The 18,168-nt window shown below is 34.1% G+C and overlaps 1 protein-coding gene across 3 annotated transcripts in view; it reads left to right on the top strand.

Moving 5' to 3' along the window:
• Positions 1 to 18,168, top strand: part of LOC114327560 (uncharacterized) — a 122,605-nt gene that overhangs the window by 29,315 nt on the left and 75,122 nt on the right. For all 3 annotated transcript variants that reach the window (XR_007700102.1, XM_050658081.1, XM_050658082.1), the window contains exons 2-4: positions 3,624 to 3,667; positions 6,840 to 7,012; positions 12,688 to 12,929. Coding sequence is in view for 2 of the 3 variants with exons in the window: in XM_050658081.1 (XP_050514038.1) it covers positions 3,624 to 3,667; positions 6,840 to 7,012; positions 12,688 to 12,929 (459 nt within the window). In the remaining variant the exon portion in view is untranslated. The remainder of the gene's footprint in view (positions 1 to 3,623; positions 3,668 to 6,839; positions 7,013 to 12,687; positions 12,930 to 18,168) is intronic.

Here is an 18,168-nt window from a genome sequence, read left to right as displayed (position 1 = left end):
GCATTTCTATGTCTGATTGACTTAAAGAAAGCATTTGACAGAGTAAGACTCACATCTTCTGTATAATAGAGAAGTCCCTCTAGATATCATAAAAACTATTGAGAACATCTACCAAAACAACAAAATGGAAGTCAGAATAGATGGACAACTTACAGAACCTATAGATATAGGCAGCGGAATAAGACAGGGAGACTCATTGAGTCCTATGCTTTTCAATTTAATCATGGATGAAATCATCAAAAACGTCAACTAAGGAAGAGGATATAGAATGGGAAACAAAGAAGTAAAAATACTCTGCAATATTGATAGCCCAAGATGAAGATAGTCTGGAAAGATTAGTCCACAGATTTAACATAAGAGCAAAAGAATTCAATATGACAATTTCATCTCAGAAAACCAAAACAATAGTAATCAGTAAAGAACCAATCAGATGCAAAATAGAAATTGATGGTATTAGTATTGAACAAGTAATGGAAGTAAAATGCCTTGGAATTACATTGTCAAGTTACGGAGACCTAGACAAAGAAGTGAGAAATCAAGTACAAAGAGCAAATAGACTGGCATGATGCCTTAATAATACTATATGGCGAAACCGACATATTAACATTGAGATGAAGTCAAGAATATATAAAGCCAGTGTAAGGCCAATAATGACATATGAATCAGAAACAAGACCCGATACAGCCACAACACAAAGACTACTGGAAACGGCAGAGATGAGAGTACTGAGAAGAATTACAGGAAATATACTAGGAGATCGAAAGAGGAGCGAAGATATTAGAAGACAATGTAACGTACAGTGTATAAACGAATGGACACTAAATAGAAAAAAAGAATGGAACAACCATATAACCAGGATGGGGGAGACACGCGTGGTCAAAATAGCAAGAGATAAATCACCAATCGGTAGAAGAAGTATCGGCCGAAAAAGATGGAGTGACAATCTTCCATGGAGGTATCAATCCGCCAATGAACAAGCAGAATTGCTTATAAAGAGGAAGAAGAAGAAGAAGAAGAAGAAGAAGAAGAAGAAGAAGAAGAAGAAGAAGAGTTGCAGTCACAGTTGCAATCAGACCAGTAGTTACATACGCAGCTGAGACATTGTGCCTCACAGATAAACATGAAGAAAAATTAAGAATATTCGAAAGGAAAATCCTTGGAAAAATTATGGGGCAAATAAGAATGGAAAACGGAGAAATGAGAAGAAGAATGAACCATGAACTAAGAGACGTAATGAACGATATGAACGAATGAAGACGTAATAATGGAGAATAATTTGTCAGATTCATTAAAGTGCAGACGCTGAGATGGCTGGGACATATAGGTAGAAGGAAAAACGATCTACTGATTAAGAAGGTCACCAGATGGAAATCAGAAACTGAAAGACCAAGGGGAAGACACAGAGAGAGATGGGAGGACCAGGTTATGAGAGATATCAAAATCCTGAAAGTGAGAAACTGGAGGGAAATATGCGAAGATCAAAATGAGTGGAAGAAAATTGTAACCAAAGCCAAATCATACAACAAACTTTGACAACACATAAGAAGTTTGCGGAGTGATTCACCGCAATAAGTGAATCAGAGCACTAAGTAAGAGCGGCAAACATTCCATTAGGAATGCAATGCCTTGATGATGATGATTTATACATTGTTGGTATTGTTGTTATATTGGACAACACTTGCATAGTAGTGCATAGCATTTTTTTTATTGGTACTTATTTTGGTAGTTTTTTTTTCATTTTTGGCGTATTATCTCCTTATGTTTCTGTGAAAGGGTTGTTTATTTGACGGTGGATTTGCGGGGTGGGGGTAGATCAATTCCTAAGGACCGCAAAAAATGTTATCAGATTTGATTCAATGTTCAAAGTATAAAAAACACTTATCAAAAAGCCCCAGATAATAATTTGAAAGAAATAGCAGTAGGGGAAAGGGAGGCACATTCAACCAGTTCGGGTATTATTATATATATTTTGGACAAAAAGATAGTAAAACGTTAGCAGCATCATTTGACTGAATAAACCTTGCTTTCTCCACATTCTGTGCAAATTTGCAGACATTTTTTAAATTTTTGTGAAACAAATATATGAAAGAAAAAAAGTTTCAAATGGTTGAAACTGCCCCAGTGGTGAGGTACTTTCAATCATATATTGGGACAGTTTCAACCACAAATGATTTAGTTAAAAAAACATTTCATACTGACAAAATACTGACAAAAACTTAACCTTAAATTTCTAGTTTTACAGGTAACCAAAAGTTAACTTATAAGAAAAAAAATTACAAATTTTTAATTAATTGAGTATAATTCAAGATTTTGAAATAAATTAATTTTGAAGTTCTCGCGGTTTTAGCCGAATTGGGTGATGGTAATTTTAATATCACTTCAGAACGGGTAACAACTGATAATATCATCAACCACCGGATAAGTAATTTTCGACGTAAAAATTTATTTTATTATTTCAGTAACTATTCCTACATAATGGCCAGTTGTTGACTTTAGATTAAATTTTACCAATAGAAAATCGTTCTCTTTTATTACATCATTAACCTTTAATTCTTAACAGACATTGTCTTCACTGATATTATCACTTAGATCACCTGAGCTAAGTTCTATTGATTGGTCTTCATCAGAAATATTTATGCTCGGATTTCCTCTATTTAGGCTCTTCACTTTAAGTTGCTTATTTTTCTCCGGAAAAACTTACCTTAGAATCCTTTGCCTCTTTCGCTCTTCTTGTTTTTTCTTGTGATTTTCCCTTTCGTTTTCAATCACTTCTAATCGCTCCTTTTCTTGGTATCCGTATATATTCAAGACTTTCCATGCCAACTTTCTTTTTTTTTGTTGCTTATTAATGCATGGCCTTGGATATGGCCTAACCAAATCAGGCGTTATGGAAGAAGTCAAAATGGGATGTTGACCTAAAAAAATCTAAATACTACACACCAAGACTGTTTCCAAAAGGTCTTTATAATAATCAAGCTCTAAAGATTAGCTACTGACTGATTTGAAAGTTATGATGAAGGTTTTTGCACAAGATTAAAATAATTTATTTTTCATACCTTGTAGAACCTGGTTGATAGTTTAGGTGACGAATGACGAAGGTGGGATATCGCTAGATATTTCATGAGTTTCTTCAATCCTCTGGGAAATGATAGTCAATGAAGTACTTTGTGAAGGTGATGCGGCTTCTTCCATTGTAATACTTCCTCCGTTTGATTGAACACCTTCCATATTTTCATTATGTGCCACATCAACAAAGCTTGCAGCAAAGTTTTCATCCCTAAAGGCCATTCCTTTGACGGGCCACAGTCCTCGTTTTTCGAAAGACTATAATTTTTTATGTGTAAAAGCTGCTTGGAAAGCAATTTTTGTCAGTTGGGCTATTTGCCTAATAGAAATTGTTTTGCCAGCATTGGATGTCATCCAATCATTAAAAGCCAGTGACAGACAGTCACAGAGTTCTATTAACTATTTCACAGAAGGTGTGAAAATCAATTCGCACCCTAAAATATATATTCGTTTTAGTTTTATGTTTTATGGTTATTAAATGTTTATTATTAAATAATGATTCATCATTTCAAGTAAAAGTAAGGTACGTATTAATATATACCTTTATTCTTTTTTAGACACGAGGATTTGACTATATTTGTAAATGGGCAATTTCATAAGGGTAAGTATGATTAATGAGATCTTACTATATGTATATTACGAGCACTATTGCATTTAGCAGAATAGTTAGCTCTAGATAAATTAAATCTACTGAATTACAACACATTTAATGGTAGAATAGAAAAGACAGAGGGAGGCATCGAGTAATAGAAGAGAAGGTGGAAAAATTAAAAGCCATGAAGAAAGAGGTGGTGCGAGAAATAAATTGCTACAAAAAGAGACGTTGGAAATAATTTTGCGAAAATACTGAAAAGGATACTGGAAATATGCCTACTGAATAGCTATTACGGATTTTAAAGGGACAGGAGGCTTCTTTAAAATCGAGGAGAGCCAGAGGAAAGAACTGACCAAAGCTCTTTTTCCTCAGAGTGAAGAAGTAAGCTTTACGCCACTCCAGGTGGAGACACCCGAGAATTCAAAAGGGAAGAAGTGACGGAAGCTGGCAAAATGCTCAAAGTAGGAAAAGCGCCTGGATCTAATAGGATAACATTCGAGATAATGAAAATTATCATGGAGAAGTATGAATAGATACAGGATATTATGAACAACCTGTTAAGAAGGCAAGAGTTTCCTGGAGATCTTAAAACAGCAAATCTCATGCTTAACCCGAAACCGGTAAAAGAATTATAGGAACCTGGGATGTACAGACCTATACGACTGTTAAATACCTTAGAAAATGTCTTTGAGATTCTTGGAAAGATAAAGCTGGAAGGAGATAATGGAGGAAAGTGACATATCCGACCGCCAGTATGGGTTAAGAAAAGGAAATTCTGCGGTAGATACCATAAGTAAGATCAAGAGGGCGATATCCATGTGTAGGAGCAGATGGATGGTGGCTTTCTTCCTCGACGTAAGAAATGGTTTTAATAGTGTTAGCTGAAAAATTATCATCAGAAGTAGTCTACTACCGTCAGACTACTGGGAAACTTAAGGGTATATCCATATCTGCAGAACTTCGTCAGGGACTACTTTACAGATACATACATCAACCTTTTGTGGTTTGTGGTTACACAAAACCACAAAATGTAGATAACCTGATCATCAATAATACAACGATCGAAAGAGTAACAACATAGAAATATTTAGGAACGTGGCTAACCGAAGATGGAGATCAAACAAAAGAAATCAGATCTAGAATAGAAATGGCAAGAAACACGTTCATAAAATTGAAGAACTTACTTTGCAACCGTAACCTTAATCTAGAGATCCGCACAAGAATGCTACGTTGTTATGTTTTTTCTACTTTACTATACGGCATGTTTGCGTGGACAATAAAACAGTCTGAAATCAAAAAATTAAACTCCTTTGAGATGTGGTGCTACAGGAGAATCCATAGAATATCGTGGACTGAAAAAGTAACTAATGTACAGGTGTTACAAAGAATGAAGAAAGAATGTGAAGTCATAAAAACTGTTAAAATTAGAAAGATTCAATATCTGGGTCATATAATGAGGGGCGAGAAGTACGTATTACTTAGGTTAATTATGCAAGGGAAGATACAAGGGAAGAGAAACCCAGGACGACGCAAAATATCCTGGCTAAGAAATTTGAGAGAGTGGTTCGGTTGCAGCTCATTAAAATTATTCAGAAGTGCGGCCAATAAAATTAAAATGGCGATGATGATTTCCAACCTCCGATAGGGGAAGGAACCTGAAGAAGAAGACATCAACCTTATTTAGAAAATAAATAACAGCAGAATAGACTCCAGATACAGGCAACTCTTACATAACATCTGTAAAACACCAACTATGACAGTCGAATGGGAAAATAAAACAAACAAAACTAATCCGATAGCAATCCGTAGAGGCGTAAGACAAGGACATTTAATATCCCCAAAACTCTTCACCTTAGCTCTGAAAGACGTCTTTAAAGAACTGGAATGGGAAGACATGGGTATCAACATAAACGGAAAGAAACTCAATCACCTCAGATATTGCGATGATGTTGCTATTATTACAACCAACCAAGAAAAACTAGCCACAATGCTGACTCAACTAGCACAAGCATCAGAGAAGATAGGATTAAATATGAACATGAGTAAAACAAAAATCATGACAGAATAAATATATGTATAAATATAAATATAAATATAAATATAAATATAAATATAAATATAAATATAAATATAAATATAAATATAAATATAAATATAAATATAAATATAAATATAAATATAAATATAAATATAAATATAAATATAAATATAAATATAAATATAAATATAAATATAAATATAAATATAAATATAAATATAAATATAAATATAAATATAAATATAAATATAAATATAAATATAAATATAAATATAAATATAAATATAAATATAAATATAAATATAAATATAAATATAAATATAAATATAAATATAAATATAAATATAAATATAAATATAAATATAAATAACGTAAATATTGATGCTGTTGAAGAATATATATACCTGGGTCAAATAATCAAAGCTAATAAAGAGAACCAAACAATTGAAGTACAAAGACGAATCAGATTGGCGTGGGCAGCGTTTGGAAAGTTAAGATGGATCCTAAAAAGCACAAAGATACAACAGTACCTAAAAACCCGTGTATTTGATCAGTGCATCCTTCCTGTTCTGACGTATGACTCAGAAACATGGACATTAACAAAGGCCAATATAAACAAAATAGAAATAACTCGGAGAAAAATGGAAAGGTCCATGTTGGAAATAAAACTACAAGAAAGAAAATCAAACAAATGGATAAGAGAGAAAACAAAAGTAAAAAATTTAACTGAACATAGATTAGGGTTAAAGTGGAGATTTGTGGGCCACAATGCGAGACAGAAAGATAAAAGATGGAATGCTGAAATACAAAACTGGAGACCGTGGACAGAAAGAAGAGGAAGAGGAAGAGCTCAGATGAGATGGAAGAACTATATTGTAAAAGCTACAGGAACTTACTGGAAAAGCGCAGCCAAGGACATACAGATATGGACAGATTTGGGGAAGGCCTATGGCCAAAGTTTGATAGAAATGGTCTAAAGAAGAAGACATCAACGTTGCGAGAAGTAACTCAATGAGGAGCACCGTGGGAATGCCGAAGGGCTCCGTTTTAAGTTAATCAATACGTACCATTATTGAGGACATGATGGAATGGAATGGCGTTTGAGCATGTTTTCAATCTTATAATTATTTTGAATTACAGTTCTGGCAAATGAATTATCACCTACTACCACCTTAAACAGTTTCTTAAGGAACCATCTACATTTAACAGGCACTAAACGAATGTGCTTAGAAGGAGGTTGTGGAGCGTGCCTTGTTGCTGTCAAACGGCAGAATGCAGTAACCAAGGAAGATGAAATAGTCGCTGTCAATTCTGTAAGTATACCTACTTAATATCGTTCGGAAATAATTTTATTTATTTATTTTTTCATTTTTGAAAAAAGTAGGTATTTCCCTCATAACAATTTAATGTTCTTAGTAGATTGATAGAACATACTTTTCAGAAAAAGTATATATGCGTAATTACCATTACGAATGTGCAGAGCAGATTCTGAGTATATACTACATTACAGTACTTAAACGTTCTATTTATATACTTAGAATATACTACCGCACTTCTTTTTAGTATATACCAAGAATATACTTTTTAGAATATTCCAAGGACGTTCTATTTATATACTTAGAATATACTACCGCACTTCTTTTTAGTATATACCAAGAATATACTTTTTAGAATATTCCAAGGACGTTCTATTTATATACTTAGAATATACTACCGCACATATTTTTAGTATAAGGGAAGAATATACTTTTAAGAATATTCCAAGCGCTATATTGCTCAGAAGTATGTTTTCGCCACATCGCCTTAGCTTATCAAATCATTTAAAGGTAGGTGGGTGCGCTGTCAGGGATGCTGTCCAACTACAATCATTTAAAGGTAGGTGCGATACTCTCTTGGACAATTGGTACAATTTATGAATATAGCCAGATGAATTTTTTGATGCTTACATACGAACACACATATTTATTCATTTGTCATACTAAGTGCATTATTTTATATCCTATATTTACATTACCATACTAAAGTCCACGACGTTGTTTCTATTACTTAATTAATTAACCCAGCGACCTTAATTATCAATCAGTATCATTTGTTTAAACAATACATTTGTTGCATACCTACATTGTTTTTTAAAAGTGATTTTCTGTTGTCTATTATTACGCTGTTAGTTTTTAATTATATTTACTATTTTGTATTAAGTCTGTCATTAGATAATTCCATACGTTGTTACGTTGTAGGTATATTGTGTATTTAGTTTAAAATTTGTTGCTATTGTTATTAAGATACTAAAACTTCCCATTTAAAATTAACCCAACAAAAAAGTTTAATGTATACTAGATTACTAGAGCGGTTTTTGGGATTGCTAAAAAAGAATACGCCATCAAAACAGACACCCGGAGCACCTGTGGTCCAGGATCACGTCATCTTCTGGAGTTTCGTAGGATTTCGGCACTAAATTGATGCAAACAGATTACGCGAGGGGTTTTTGGGATTACTGAACACGAATACGCCATCAGAACTGACCCCCGGAACACCTGGTGCTCACGGTCAATGCTAAGGCACGTCATCTTCTGGAGTTACGAAGGTTTTCAGCCTTGAATGCATGCAAATAGATTACCAGGCGGTGTTTGGGGTCGTTAAATACGAGTACGCCGTCATAACCGACCCCCAGACTACCTGGTGCCCAAGATCACTGCTAAGGCATGCTATCTTCTGGAGTTTGGAGGGTTTTTGGACACCAGGTGCACCGGGTGTCGGATCCGATGGCGTATTCTTGTTCAGTGACCTCAACAACCTGTGGTAATACGTTTGCATCAATTTAGTATGGAACACCCTCGAAGCTTTAGATGACGTGCCTTAGCTGTGACCTAGACCCAGGTGCTCCGGTTGTCGGTTCTGATGGCATATTCGTCTTCAGCGACCCCAAAAACCCCCGAGTAGCAAAATCTGGCCCCTAATGCACTTTAATACCCTTAATACCCTAAAAATCGATTTATTTTGTGCTAAATGCCCGGGTCTAATTATTCAGTAGATGAATGTACAAGTAACTAAAGTATATTTATCTATATTTGGGTGTCACATGCAGCAGCTTAAACTTATTAGGTAGTTCCTAAAATTGATTATGCAATTTATTTAAATTTTGCAATAGATTATTTTTGTTTTATTTCATTATGGTAGGGGAGCCCAAGCGGGGATTTTTGCAGTTACTCGAGCGCGTCAGATTATCATATGGGGATAACCTTATCATATGGGACAGCCCTGCAGATGTACCTTAACCCAGGGGTGTTCGTTACGGGGGGCCCGAAATAAAATCTATCCTTAAAAATACTCGAAATTGTCAGATTAAGATAAGGTATAGTTCAGAGAAATAAGAAAAAAAATATCCTGCTGGTGACACAACCCCCTCCAGGCCGAAACTAAATTTTTTGAGTAGTATGGATATCTATAATAATAACCTATATTTTTCCTGCAGCCGATTTTGATGATATACATAGTTATAAACAAATAAAGATCAAAAAACGGTAAATTTTCGCTTTTTTCGTTTATTACCAAAAAGTTAAGCATTTAAAACAAATTTAAGAGTAAGAAACTCATAAGTCGTATAAAAAACTTCAATATGGCGTCCGAGGAATATGTCTATCCTTATTGGTTGCTTAGAAAATTGCAAAATAAATAATAAATTTTGAGTTTTTAAAAATATTCCTAACTTATGTAAAAATTAACTGAGAACTTTCTTATTACACGGAATGATGAGACTTTTGGTGCTTAAATCATACCCTAAATTTTAAAGCAATTGGTCAAATAGTTTAGAAGTTATTTAATTTGTTTTTCCCAAATTATTTTTTTTGCAACACTATAAGTCAGAAAATGATGAAGTTACGGTAATACTTTGAATAGTTTATGAAAGAAGAAGATTTACACTATTAATTTAATTAAAAACAAATGACAAAAAATAATTCTAAATATTGGAAAATTATTTTGCAAGAACATGTGAATTAAAAAAAGGGGGGCTAACTCCGTCCCTAATTGTCCTAGGACAATTGTTTTTCTTTCTAAATGTGTATAAAAATTCAGTCTTTCTAAATATGAAAAAATAATTTTTCTACGGGTGACGGTTAAAAAGTTATTCTAATTGTTTATAAGTAAGCAAAAAATCAACATGTTGCAAAATAATTTTACACTGTTTAAAATAACTTTTTCATTTTTTTAAATTAAGTTAATAGTACAAATGTTCTTTTATAAATTGTTCGAAGTATTACTATAACCTCATAATTTTCTGACTTATAGTGTTGCAAAAAAAAATGAATTTGGAATAAACAAATTAAATAACTTTTAAACTATTTGGCCAATTGCTTTGAAATTTAAAATATAATTTAAGCACAAGAAGTCTCAGCACTTCGTTTAATAAGAAGGTTCTAACTTAATTTTTTACATAAGTTATAAACATTTATAAAATCTCAAAATCTATGACTTATTTTGCAATTTTCTAAGCAACAAATTATGAAGTTTTTTATATGATTTATGAGTTTCTTATTCTCAAATTTGTTTAGAATGCTTCACTTTTTAGTAATAGACGAAAAACGCGAAAATTTACCGTTTTTTGATCTTTATTTGTTTATAACTATGTATATCATCAAAATCGGCTGCAGGAAACATAAAGGTTATTAATATAGATGTTCATACCACTCAAAAAGTTTCGGCCTGGGGGGGATGTGTCGATGTGTCACGAGAAAAATCTTATTTCTCTGGACTAGTAAGTTAAGGACATGCAGAACAGTAGAGGAAAGGATGCAAATATGGGCTACCCATTTTGTTTTTCTTTGTAAAAAAAGAATAAAGATTCTGTTTTATTTCCAAAGGTATGTAAGAATACCTTATATATATAAATCCCGTTCACAGCGTAATACGCCTTTGGGTTCCCGTTCGCCAAGCCTGTCTATTCTGCCAGTCTTCTTCAGATAGATTTCTTGCTGACATTGCTTTTGAGATTCCTTGGATCCATGTTGTTGGTGGTCGTCCTCGTTTTCTTTTCTCTGGTGGTACCCATTCTAATATCTTTTTGGGTAGTCTTTCTTCCCCCATACGTCTAACATGTCCGTACCATATTAGTTGTTGTTTTTCGATGTCTTCTATAATTGATCTTTGTACTTTCATTTGTCTCCTGATGTCCTCATTTTTCACATAAGAATACCTACATTTAGTTATTTATAACCTGCCCAAAGTCCAAATTGATTAAAAAATATACAAGTGTTTTAAATGTACAAATAATGAAAAATTGTACTTTTGCGCCGTTTGAATAATGATCCTAAATATGGGCTACCCCGAAAAATTTGTCTTAAATTTGTGTGAAGTGAGATAAATGCGTGACAAATATATTTTAATATCTAAAATACAAAAAATACATCAAATAACCCATATGCTAAAACTATTTGCAAACGTCACACACATATTCTTCTTTTTCGGCCCCAGCGCACTCGTTATGTGCCCACAAATGGCACAGAAGCACTTGACCCATATTTCACCAAGATTATACTCTGAAAAAAGGGCTTCGCAAAACATACACGTTACGTCAGCTGCGTCTTGTGGAGGCTGTGTAGAAGGAAACTCATTGTAATCACTCTCATCATCTGCAGGCACATATTCCTCCTCATCCTCGCTACTAGAACCCGATTTCTTTTTTTGGTTCTTTGTGACTTTGTTAACCTGCTTACGTTTTCCTTTTTTATTTCTTTTTCTTTTCTTTTTCTTTGCCTTTTCCTACTTCGTTTTGCCTACATTGCTACATTGTTCTAAATATGGGCCACTAGCCCATAATGAAAACAGAGGCATAGCCCATATTGTAAACACGCTTGCTTTGCACAACAAAAGAAGTTATGTCTAAAAGCAGACAATTTGAAGAAAACTCATTAGCATATATCAAAGACTAATAATAGAGCTTCAACGTGACACAGACGTTTTTTTGAAATTCGTGTTTATTTTTAAATACTGGAATTTATCAACTTACCCGAAAAAGTTTTGACACTCGCACCAACCGACAAACAATTATTATAAACTGGGAAATATCTACCACAGTGGCGACATCGCTACGGTGATAGTTTAACTTCGTCAAATACCGTTTGCAATAGTCAAAATGTAGAGATCTGCAACGAATAGCTGTGAAACCCACCTAGCCCATATTACAAGACCAGCCCATATTTGCAGCCTTTCCTCTATATATTTCAAAAGTCTGACCATTTGAGCGGGGCTTAAGGAAATGGGCGAGTTAAAAAGTTTCACAAAAAAGCGAATAATTCGCGAAATGAACGTTAGATCGAAAAAGTAAAAAATACGTTTTCACTATTTTTCAAAAATCTATCGAATGATACCAAACATGACCCCCCAGGGGTGGGGGTAAATTTAAATATAATATAATATAAATATAAATAACGCGATATTTCGCAAAATAAACATTAGATCGAAAAACTGCAAAATACACTTATTTAATATTTATGAAAAATCTATCGAATGGTACTAAACACGACCCCCACGGAGGTGATGTGGAAGGTTACTTTAAAATCTTAAATAGGAGCCCCAAATTTTTATTCCAGATTTGGATTCTTTGCGTAAAAATAAGCAACTTTTATTAGAAACAGTTTTTCAAATTGTGGATAGATTGCGTTATAATCGGAAAAAACGATTGTTGGAAATGGAAAATTAAATTAAAAAATGGCAAGCGCCCTCTAAAATGGAAAACTTTTGTTAACTTTTTTTGGTTTTAGGACCTACTCTTCACAATCCAATAGGTCCCCATAACGCTCGAGTGACTGCACATTTAGCATGCTTCGCTCCCCTACTATTATCTTTTATTGTGTAATATTGACGATTTATGTAATTTCGGTAAATCGTAATTGTTATTGTTATTTTCTGACTCTATTATATTCTAATAAACCAACACAAAACGTTTCGTGACAGTGACAGATCATCGCGTAATTGACCACTATTTTTTTAGTGTTTGGTTTCCATTTTTTCAACAGTTGGCTGGGAAATATACACAATAGAAGGCCTTGGAGACACAACGAATCCAAATAAGTTGCAACAAGTAATTGCCAAGTTCTACGGCACGCAATGCGGATATTGTACGCCTGGTATGATAATGAATATGTTTGCTTTAAAACAAAACACGAAAGATGTTACGATGGAAACTGTGGAAAATTCATTTGGCGGGAATATATGTAGATGTACTGGCTACAGGTAGGTAAAGTCTATTCAGGAATGAGAGACAGCTTACGATTTAAGTTGTTTCAGAGATCACCACCATCTGTTACGTAGGTACGTTTCTTCCTCTAGGAGTCGTCAGAGCGGCTTTGTAGTGCGCTCTGAATCAAAATAAATCTAGCTGTCTAGTAAGCAAAATAATACGAAATTATTTGCTAATGGACGCAATAGCGACAACTATTTAAACAATAAGAAATCTAAAGTGTAGAAGTAGTATAGATTCTCAGTTCGGGTTTAGGCAACGTTTAGGAACAAGGGAAGCAATAGTAGCAACACAGGTCCATCCATCCAATGGCACTACAGCCCAAATCGAGCCTTGGCCTCCTTCAACAAGCTTCTCCAATCATTTCGATTTACCGCTGTTCTTTTCCATGGACGCGTTCCCAGGAAGTTCCTGGCATCCTCATCGACTTCGGCAGATTTCTGTGTCACCACCCATGTTTCGCAGCCATAACTTACTATGGGCCTGATTATTGTTTTATATACCCGGAGTTTTGTTTTCCTGTGTACGTCTCGCGATTTGAATATGTGGCCCATCGCGAAATAGGCTTTATTTGCCAGCACAAGCCTTCTATTTATTTCCGGTTCTTCTTCATTGCTTGCAACCAGATCCATTCCTAGGTAGGTGAATCTATTCACATGTTCTATATCATCAATAAAGTGTTGTTGCGCCGGTCTATTTGATCTGGTTTGTATGAGTAGTTTTGTTTTATTTGTATTTATTGCTAGCCCTACTGCTTCTGCACTCTGTTTCAACTCAACGTAGGTTTCTTCCGCTGCATTCATTGTTCTGCTCATTATGTTTATATCATCTGCGTATGCTGCTAATTGGGTAGATTTGTTTGTAAGTATGTTATTTCCGCTCACCGTCAACCGTCTAATTACATATTCAAGAACAAGATTAAAAAGCGTTGGAGCCAGTCCGTCGCCTTGTTTCAGTCCTTGCGTTATCGTAAACGCATCAGTGATCTGTCCTTGAATACATACCTGTGCTTCTGTTTCTATCATTGTCATTTGCACTAGTCGTATTAATTTTGATGGTATGCCAAATTCTTCCAATATATTAGGTAGAATTGTTCTATCTATTGAATCATAGGCTTGTTTAAAATCTACAAAGAGATTGTAAACGTCCATGTCACATTCCCATGCTTTGGTTAGTATTTGTTTAACTGTAAATAGTTGGTCAATGGTAGATCTATTTTGCCTAAACCCTGCTTGATATTCCCCGATGATTTTTTCCGTGAGAGGTTGAAGTCTTCGATTAAGGATGTTTGTGAATATTTTGTATCCCGAACAAAGTAAAGAGATGCCTCTATAATTCTGACACAACAGTTTGTCTCCTTTTTTATGAATAGGGCAGATACTTTTCTTCCATTGTTGGGGGATTTCTTCTTCTATCCATATCTCTCGTATTAGCTGGTACATCTGTTGTGTCAAATTCCTTCCTCCTTGCTTGAGTAGTTCTGCCGGTATTTTATCTATTCCCGGTGATTTATGGCTTTTTTGTATGTGGATTGCCGTTTGGACCTCCTCTAGCGTTGGGGGTCTAGTTAATTCATTTTCTTCTCCATCTTCCCCCAGCTCTTGTTGTATCTCCTGCCGTGCCTGCTGCTGCCTCTGTTGTAATGGTGGTTGTGCCCCTTTGTTTAATACTTCCTTAAAATATGTCATCCAGATTATCTTAATTTCATCCATATCGCTAATGATTTCACCCTTCTTGTTTTTGCAGAGGCTAGTCTTCGGTTTGTATCCCTGTCTTAAATGTTTAATAAGTTGGTATGCACTACGTGTTTCGTTTTCCTTAAACTCCCTTTCTATGTTCTGTGTTCAGCAACACAGGTGCTGGTCCAAAATTGTTACCATCAGAGAAAGGACGTGTTTCTATGCTTTTTAGATTGCGAAAAAGCGCTGACCGTGTCCAACACCACAAGTTAATGCAGATTCTCAAGAAACTTGATATAGACCAAAAAAACATAAAAACTTGCACTGGTATCAAACAGCACAATTAAAAATATACAATTCTATATCCAAACCCATACATATAAGAAGGGGTGTTGGGTAGAGATGTATGTTTTCCCCTCTTTTATTTAACATTTATTCGGAAGCCATATTTCAAGAGTCTTTGGAAGATGCAGAGATGGGAATCAAAGTGAATGGAGTATTGATCAATAACATACGATATGCTGATGCTGATGATGGTGTCTTAATTTGTGGCAACATAGTAGATCTTCAACAACTTGTCACTATAATCGGAGAATAGAGTAAGCCATTGGTCGGCAATGTGCGGCTCCGGAACCGCATGTGGCTCTTTGGCTCTTGAAGTGCGGCTCTGACACAAATATCCACGAAAAGCACAATAATATCTTCATTTAAAAAACTTGGTAGGAAAAACACTACCTACATCTTATTCTGAAAAATTAGCTTTTATCAAAATTACAAACTTAGCATTTGTCAAAAATCCTCTTAACGCTACGATAATCGAGTTGAAATTTTCTCCTTTTGAAATGAATTGGCATTATAGTCCATTCTTTCACGGTTTTTGCTCTAAATTTTAAAGAACCGCTTGGATTGACATGAAATTTGGCATACGCATAGCTTACATGTCAAAGAAAAAAAGTGATATTGTGCCGATGTGTGCTTTTGCCCTGGGGGTAAATATATGTCCAAAAACAAGTCCGGAAATGGGTAAACTGACTAATTTTAAGTAACTTTTGTTCTATAGAGCTTTTTCGCCGAGTCAACACTTTTCGAGTTATTTGCGAGTGAATATGTTCATTTTTCAACAAAATAACCACATTTTTAGACGGTTTTTCGCAAATAACTCAAAAAGTAAGTAAAAAAACGTTCTTAGCAAAAATATAGCCTATAAAAAACTAAAAAAAATGGTGTACGCGTTAGGTCTCTGGATCTCGTGGAACCAGAGTTATAGCCAATGAAAAATAGATTCATATTCACCAAATTTCAAATAGAATATTTCGACGTTAAATTTCCAAAAAATTAAGCACTTTTTGGGGAAAATCCATTATAACTTTTTTAAAGTGTTTAAAAAAGGCTTTATTTCTGTTTTCACAAAAAGTTTCTAGCATTAAATTTAAGCAAGTTACGCTCAAAATAAAGTTATTCCCTTTTGTTTTTCCAAAAAAAAAAAATCGGGAAGACCACCCTCTAATTAGCAACTTAAATGAAATTAATCGTTGCCGCTCCACAAATTATTTTACTTATATTGTGTTTATATGATCTGTAAGTTTCATCGATTCAAAGTGCTTATTTTTGAAAAAATTTGGTTTCAAAGTAAAATTTTTAAAAATTTAAATTTTGAAAAATATGCTTTTTTTTTCAAAATATCTTAAAAATTGTTAGAGTTACCAAAAATCTCGAAAAACAAAAAAAGTCAGATTTGGTTTTCTGAATATCATATTTTTTTTTGTTTTTCTGTTAGACAAAAATTGATCAAGATTTGGTGTTTCTAAATTTGCATACATTCGTGATCAGTGACTCGTTCAACCCCTTTTAACTACAGCCCTTTCAATAATAAGGACTTTGAACCGATGAACCTTACAGATCATATAAACAATATATACACGAGTCAAGAAACTTGTGAAGTCGTTACGATTAAGTTCATTTAAGATACTAATTAGGGGGTGATTTTCTCGATTTTTTTTACCAAAACCAAAAGGGAATAACTTTATTTTGAGCGTAACTTGTTTAATTTTGATGCTAGAAATTTTCTTTGTAAAACAAAAATGAAGCTTTTTTTAAACACTTTAAATAAGTTTTAATGAGTTTTCCCCGAAATGTGCTTCATTTTTGGTTATTTCACGTTAAAGTGTTCCATTTGGAATTTGACGAATATGAACCTATTTTTCATTAGCTATAACTGTGCTTCTACTAAATAAAAAGACGTGATATATACACCATTTTTGAAATTTTTTATAGGCTATATTTTTGCTAAGAATGCTTTTTCGACAAAATACTTACTATTTGAGTTATTTGCGAAAAACCGTCTAAAAGCGTGGTTATTTTGTTGAAAAAATGAACGTATTCACTGCCAAATAACTCAAAAAGTATTGACTTAGTGAAAAAACTCTATAGAACAAAAGTTACTTAAAATTAGCGAGTTTACCCATTTCCTGACTTTCTTTGGACGAATATTTTTTAACCCTCGAGAGGGGGTGAAAACCACCCCCAGGGCAAAAGCACATATCGGCACAATATCACTTTTTTTCTTTGACTTGTTAGCTGTGTGTATGCCAAATTTCATGTCAATCCAAGCGGTTATTTAAAATTTAGAGGTTTTGCAATATTTTACCGTTAAAGAATGGACTATTAATAGCTTTGAAATATAATTTCTGGATTTAAGAACAATTAGGTATGGCGCTCTTAATTCGAACGTCTTTGTGTTGAATTGGAAATATTGGAGAAGAAAAAAATGTTCACAACACAAGTAGTCTGCTTTGAATGACCTGGAGAAGGAAGACATGACCATTTTCATCGCTTGGAATAGTATTCCTGATTCTTATGATCAGCTGAAAAAGCTCACGTTTGCTGTTCTTTCCCTTTTCGGTTCTACATATGTCAACATTTAAAAAAATGGATTTTTGCCAAAAATTTTGTAAAAAATACAGTGTTTTAGGAAATAAAACCTTACAAAACGAAAGAAAATAGAAGTGTGTACGATGATTAGAAATGTAGATATCGCCAAAAAACGAAAAAACACGTTTAAATTTCTTGGGGGGTTATGGATGGGGCTAGGGGTTTAAAAATTATTTTGTTCGAATACTTTTTGATGCAGAACATGTGGTTTTTTTATTTTTGGAATATAGCTGGGAGCATTTTTCACTATCTTAACCGACTAGACCCTTTAGTTTTATTTAGTGAACAAAAGGTTGCTGAACAAGCAGATTTGGCTCCCAAATTTTTTTTAAATTGTTGTAATGTTTATATTTGGCTCTTTGGCTAAAAAGTTTGCCGACCACTGCAGTAAGCGAATGGGATTAAAGATTAATACCAAAAAGACCAAATTCATGATCATCTTCAGAAATGTGGATGCACTTGAAAACTCCACCATAACACTGAATACCAAGTCCATTGAAAGAGGGAGCAAATTTAAATACCTGGGAATGTGGCTTTTTGAAGGCAGGGCATCGGATAGGGAAGTAAAATGTCGCATTGAGCAAGCTCGACAAGCGTTCGTAAAATTCAGGAAGGTACTGAC

Source organism: Diabrotica virgifera, chromosome 8 (genome assembly GCF_917563875.1).
Source record: "Diabrotica virgifera virgifera chromosome 8, PGI_DIABVI_V3a".
Classification (NCBI taxonomy): Eukaryota; Metazoa; Arthropoda; class Insecta; order Coleoptera; family Chrysomelidae; genus Diabrotica; species Diabrotica virgifera.
This window is presented reverse-complemented; position numbering and strand designations above follow the sequence as displayed.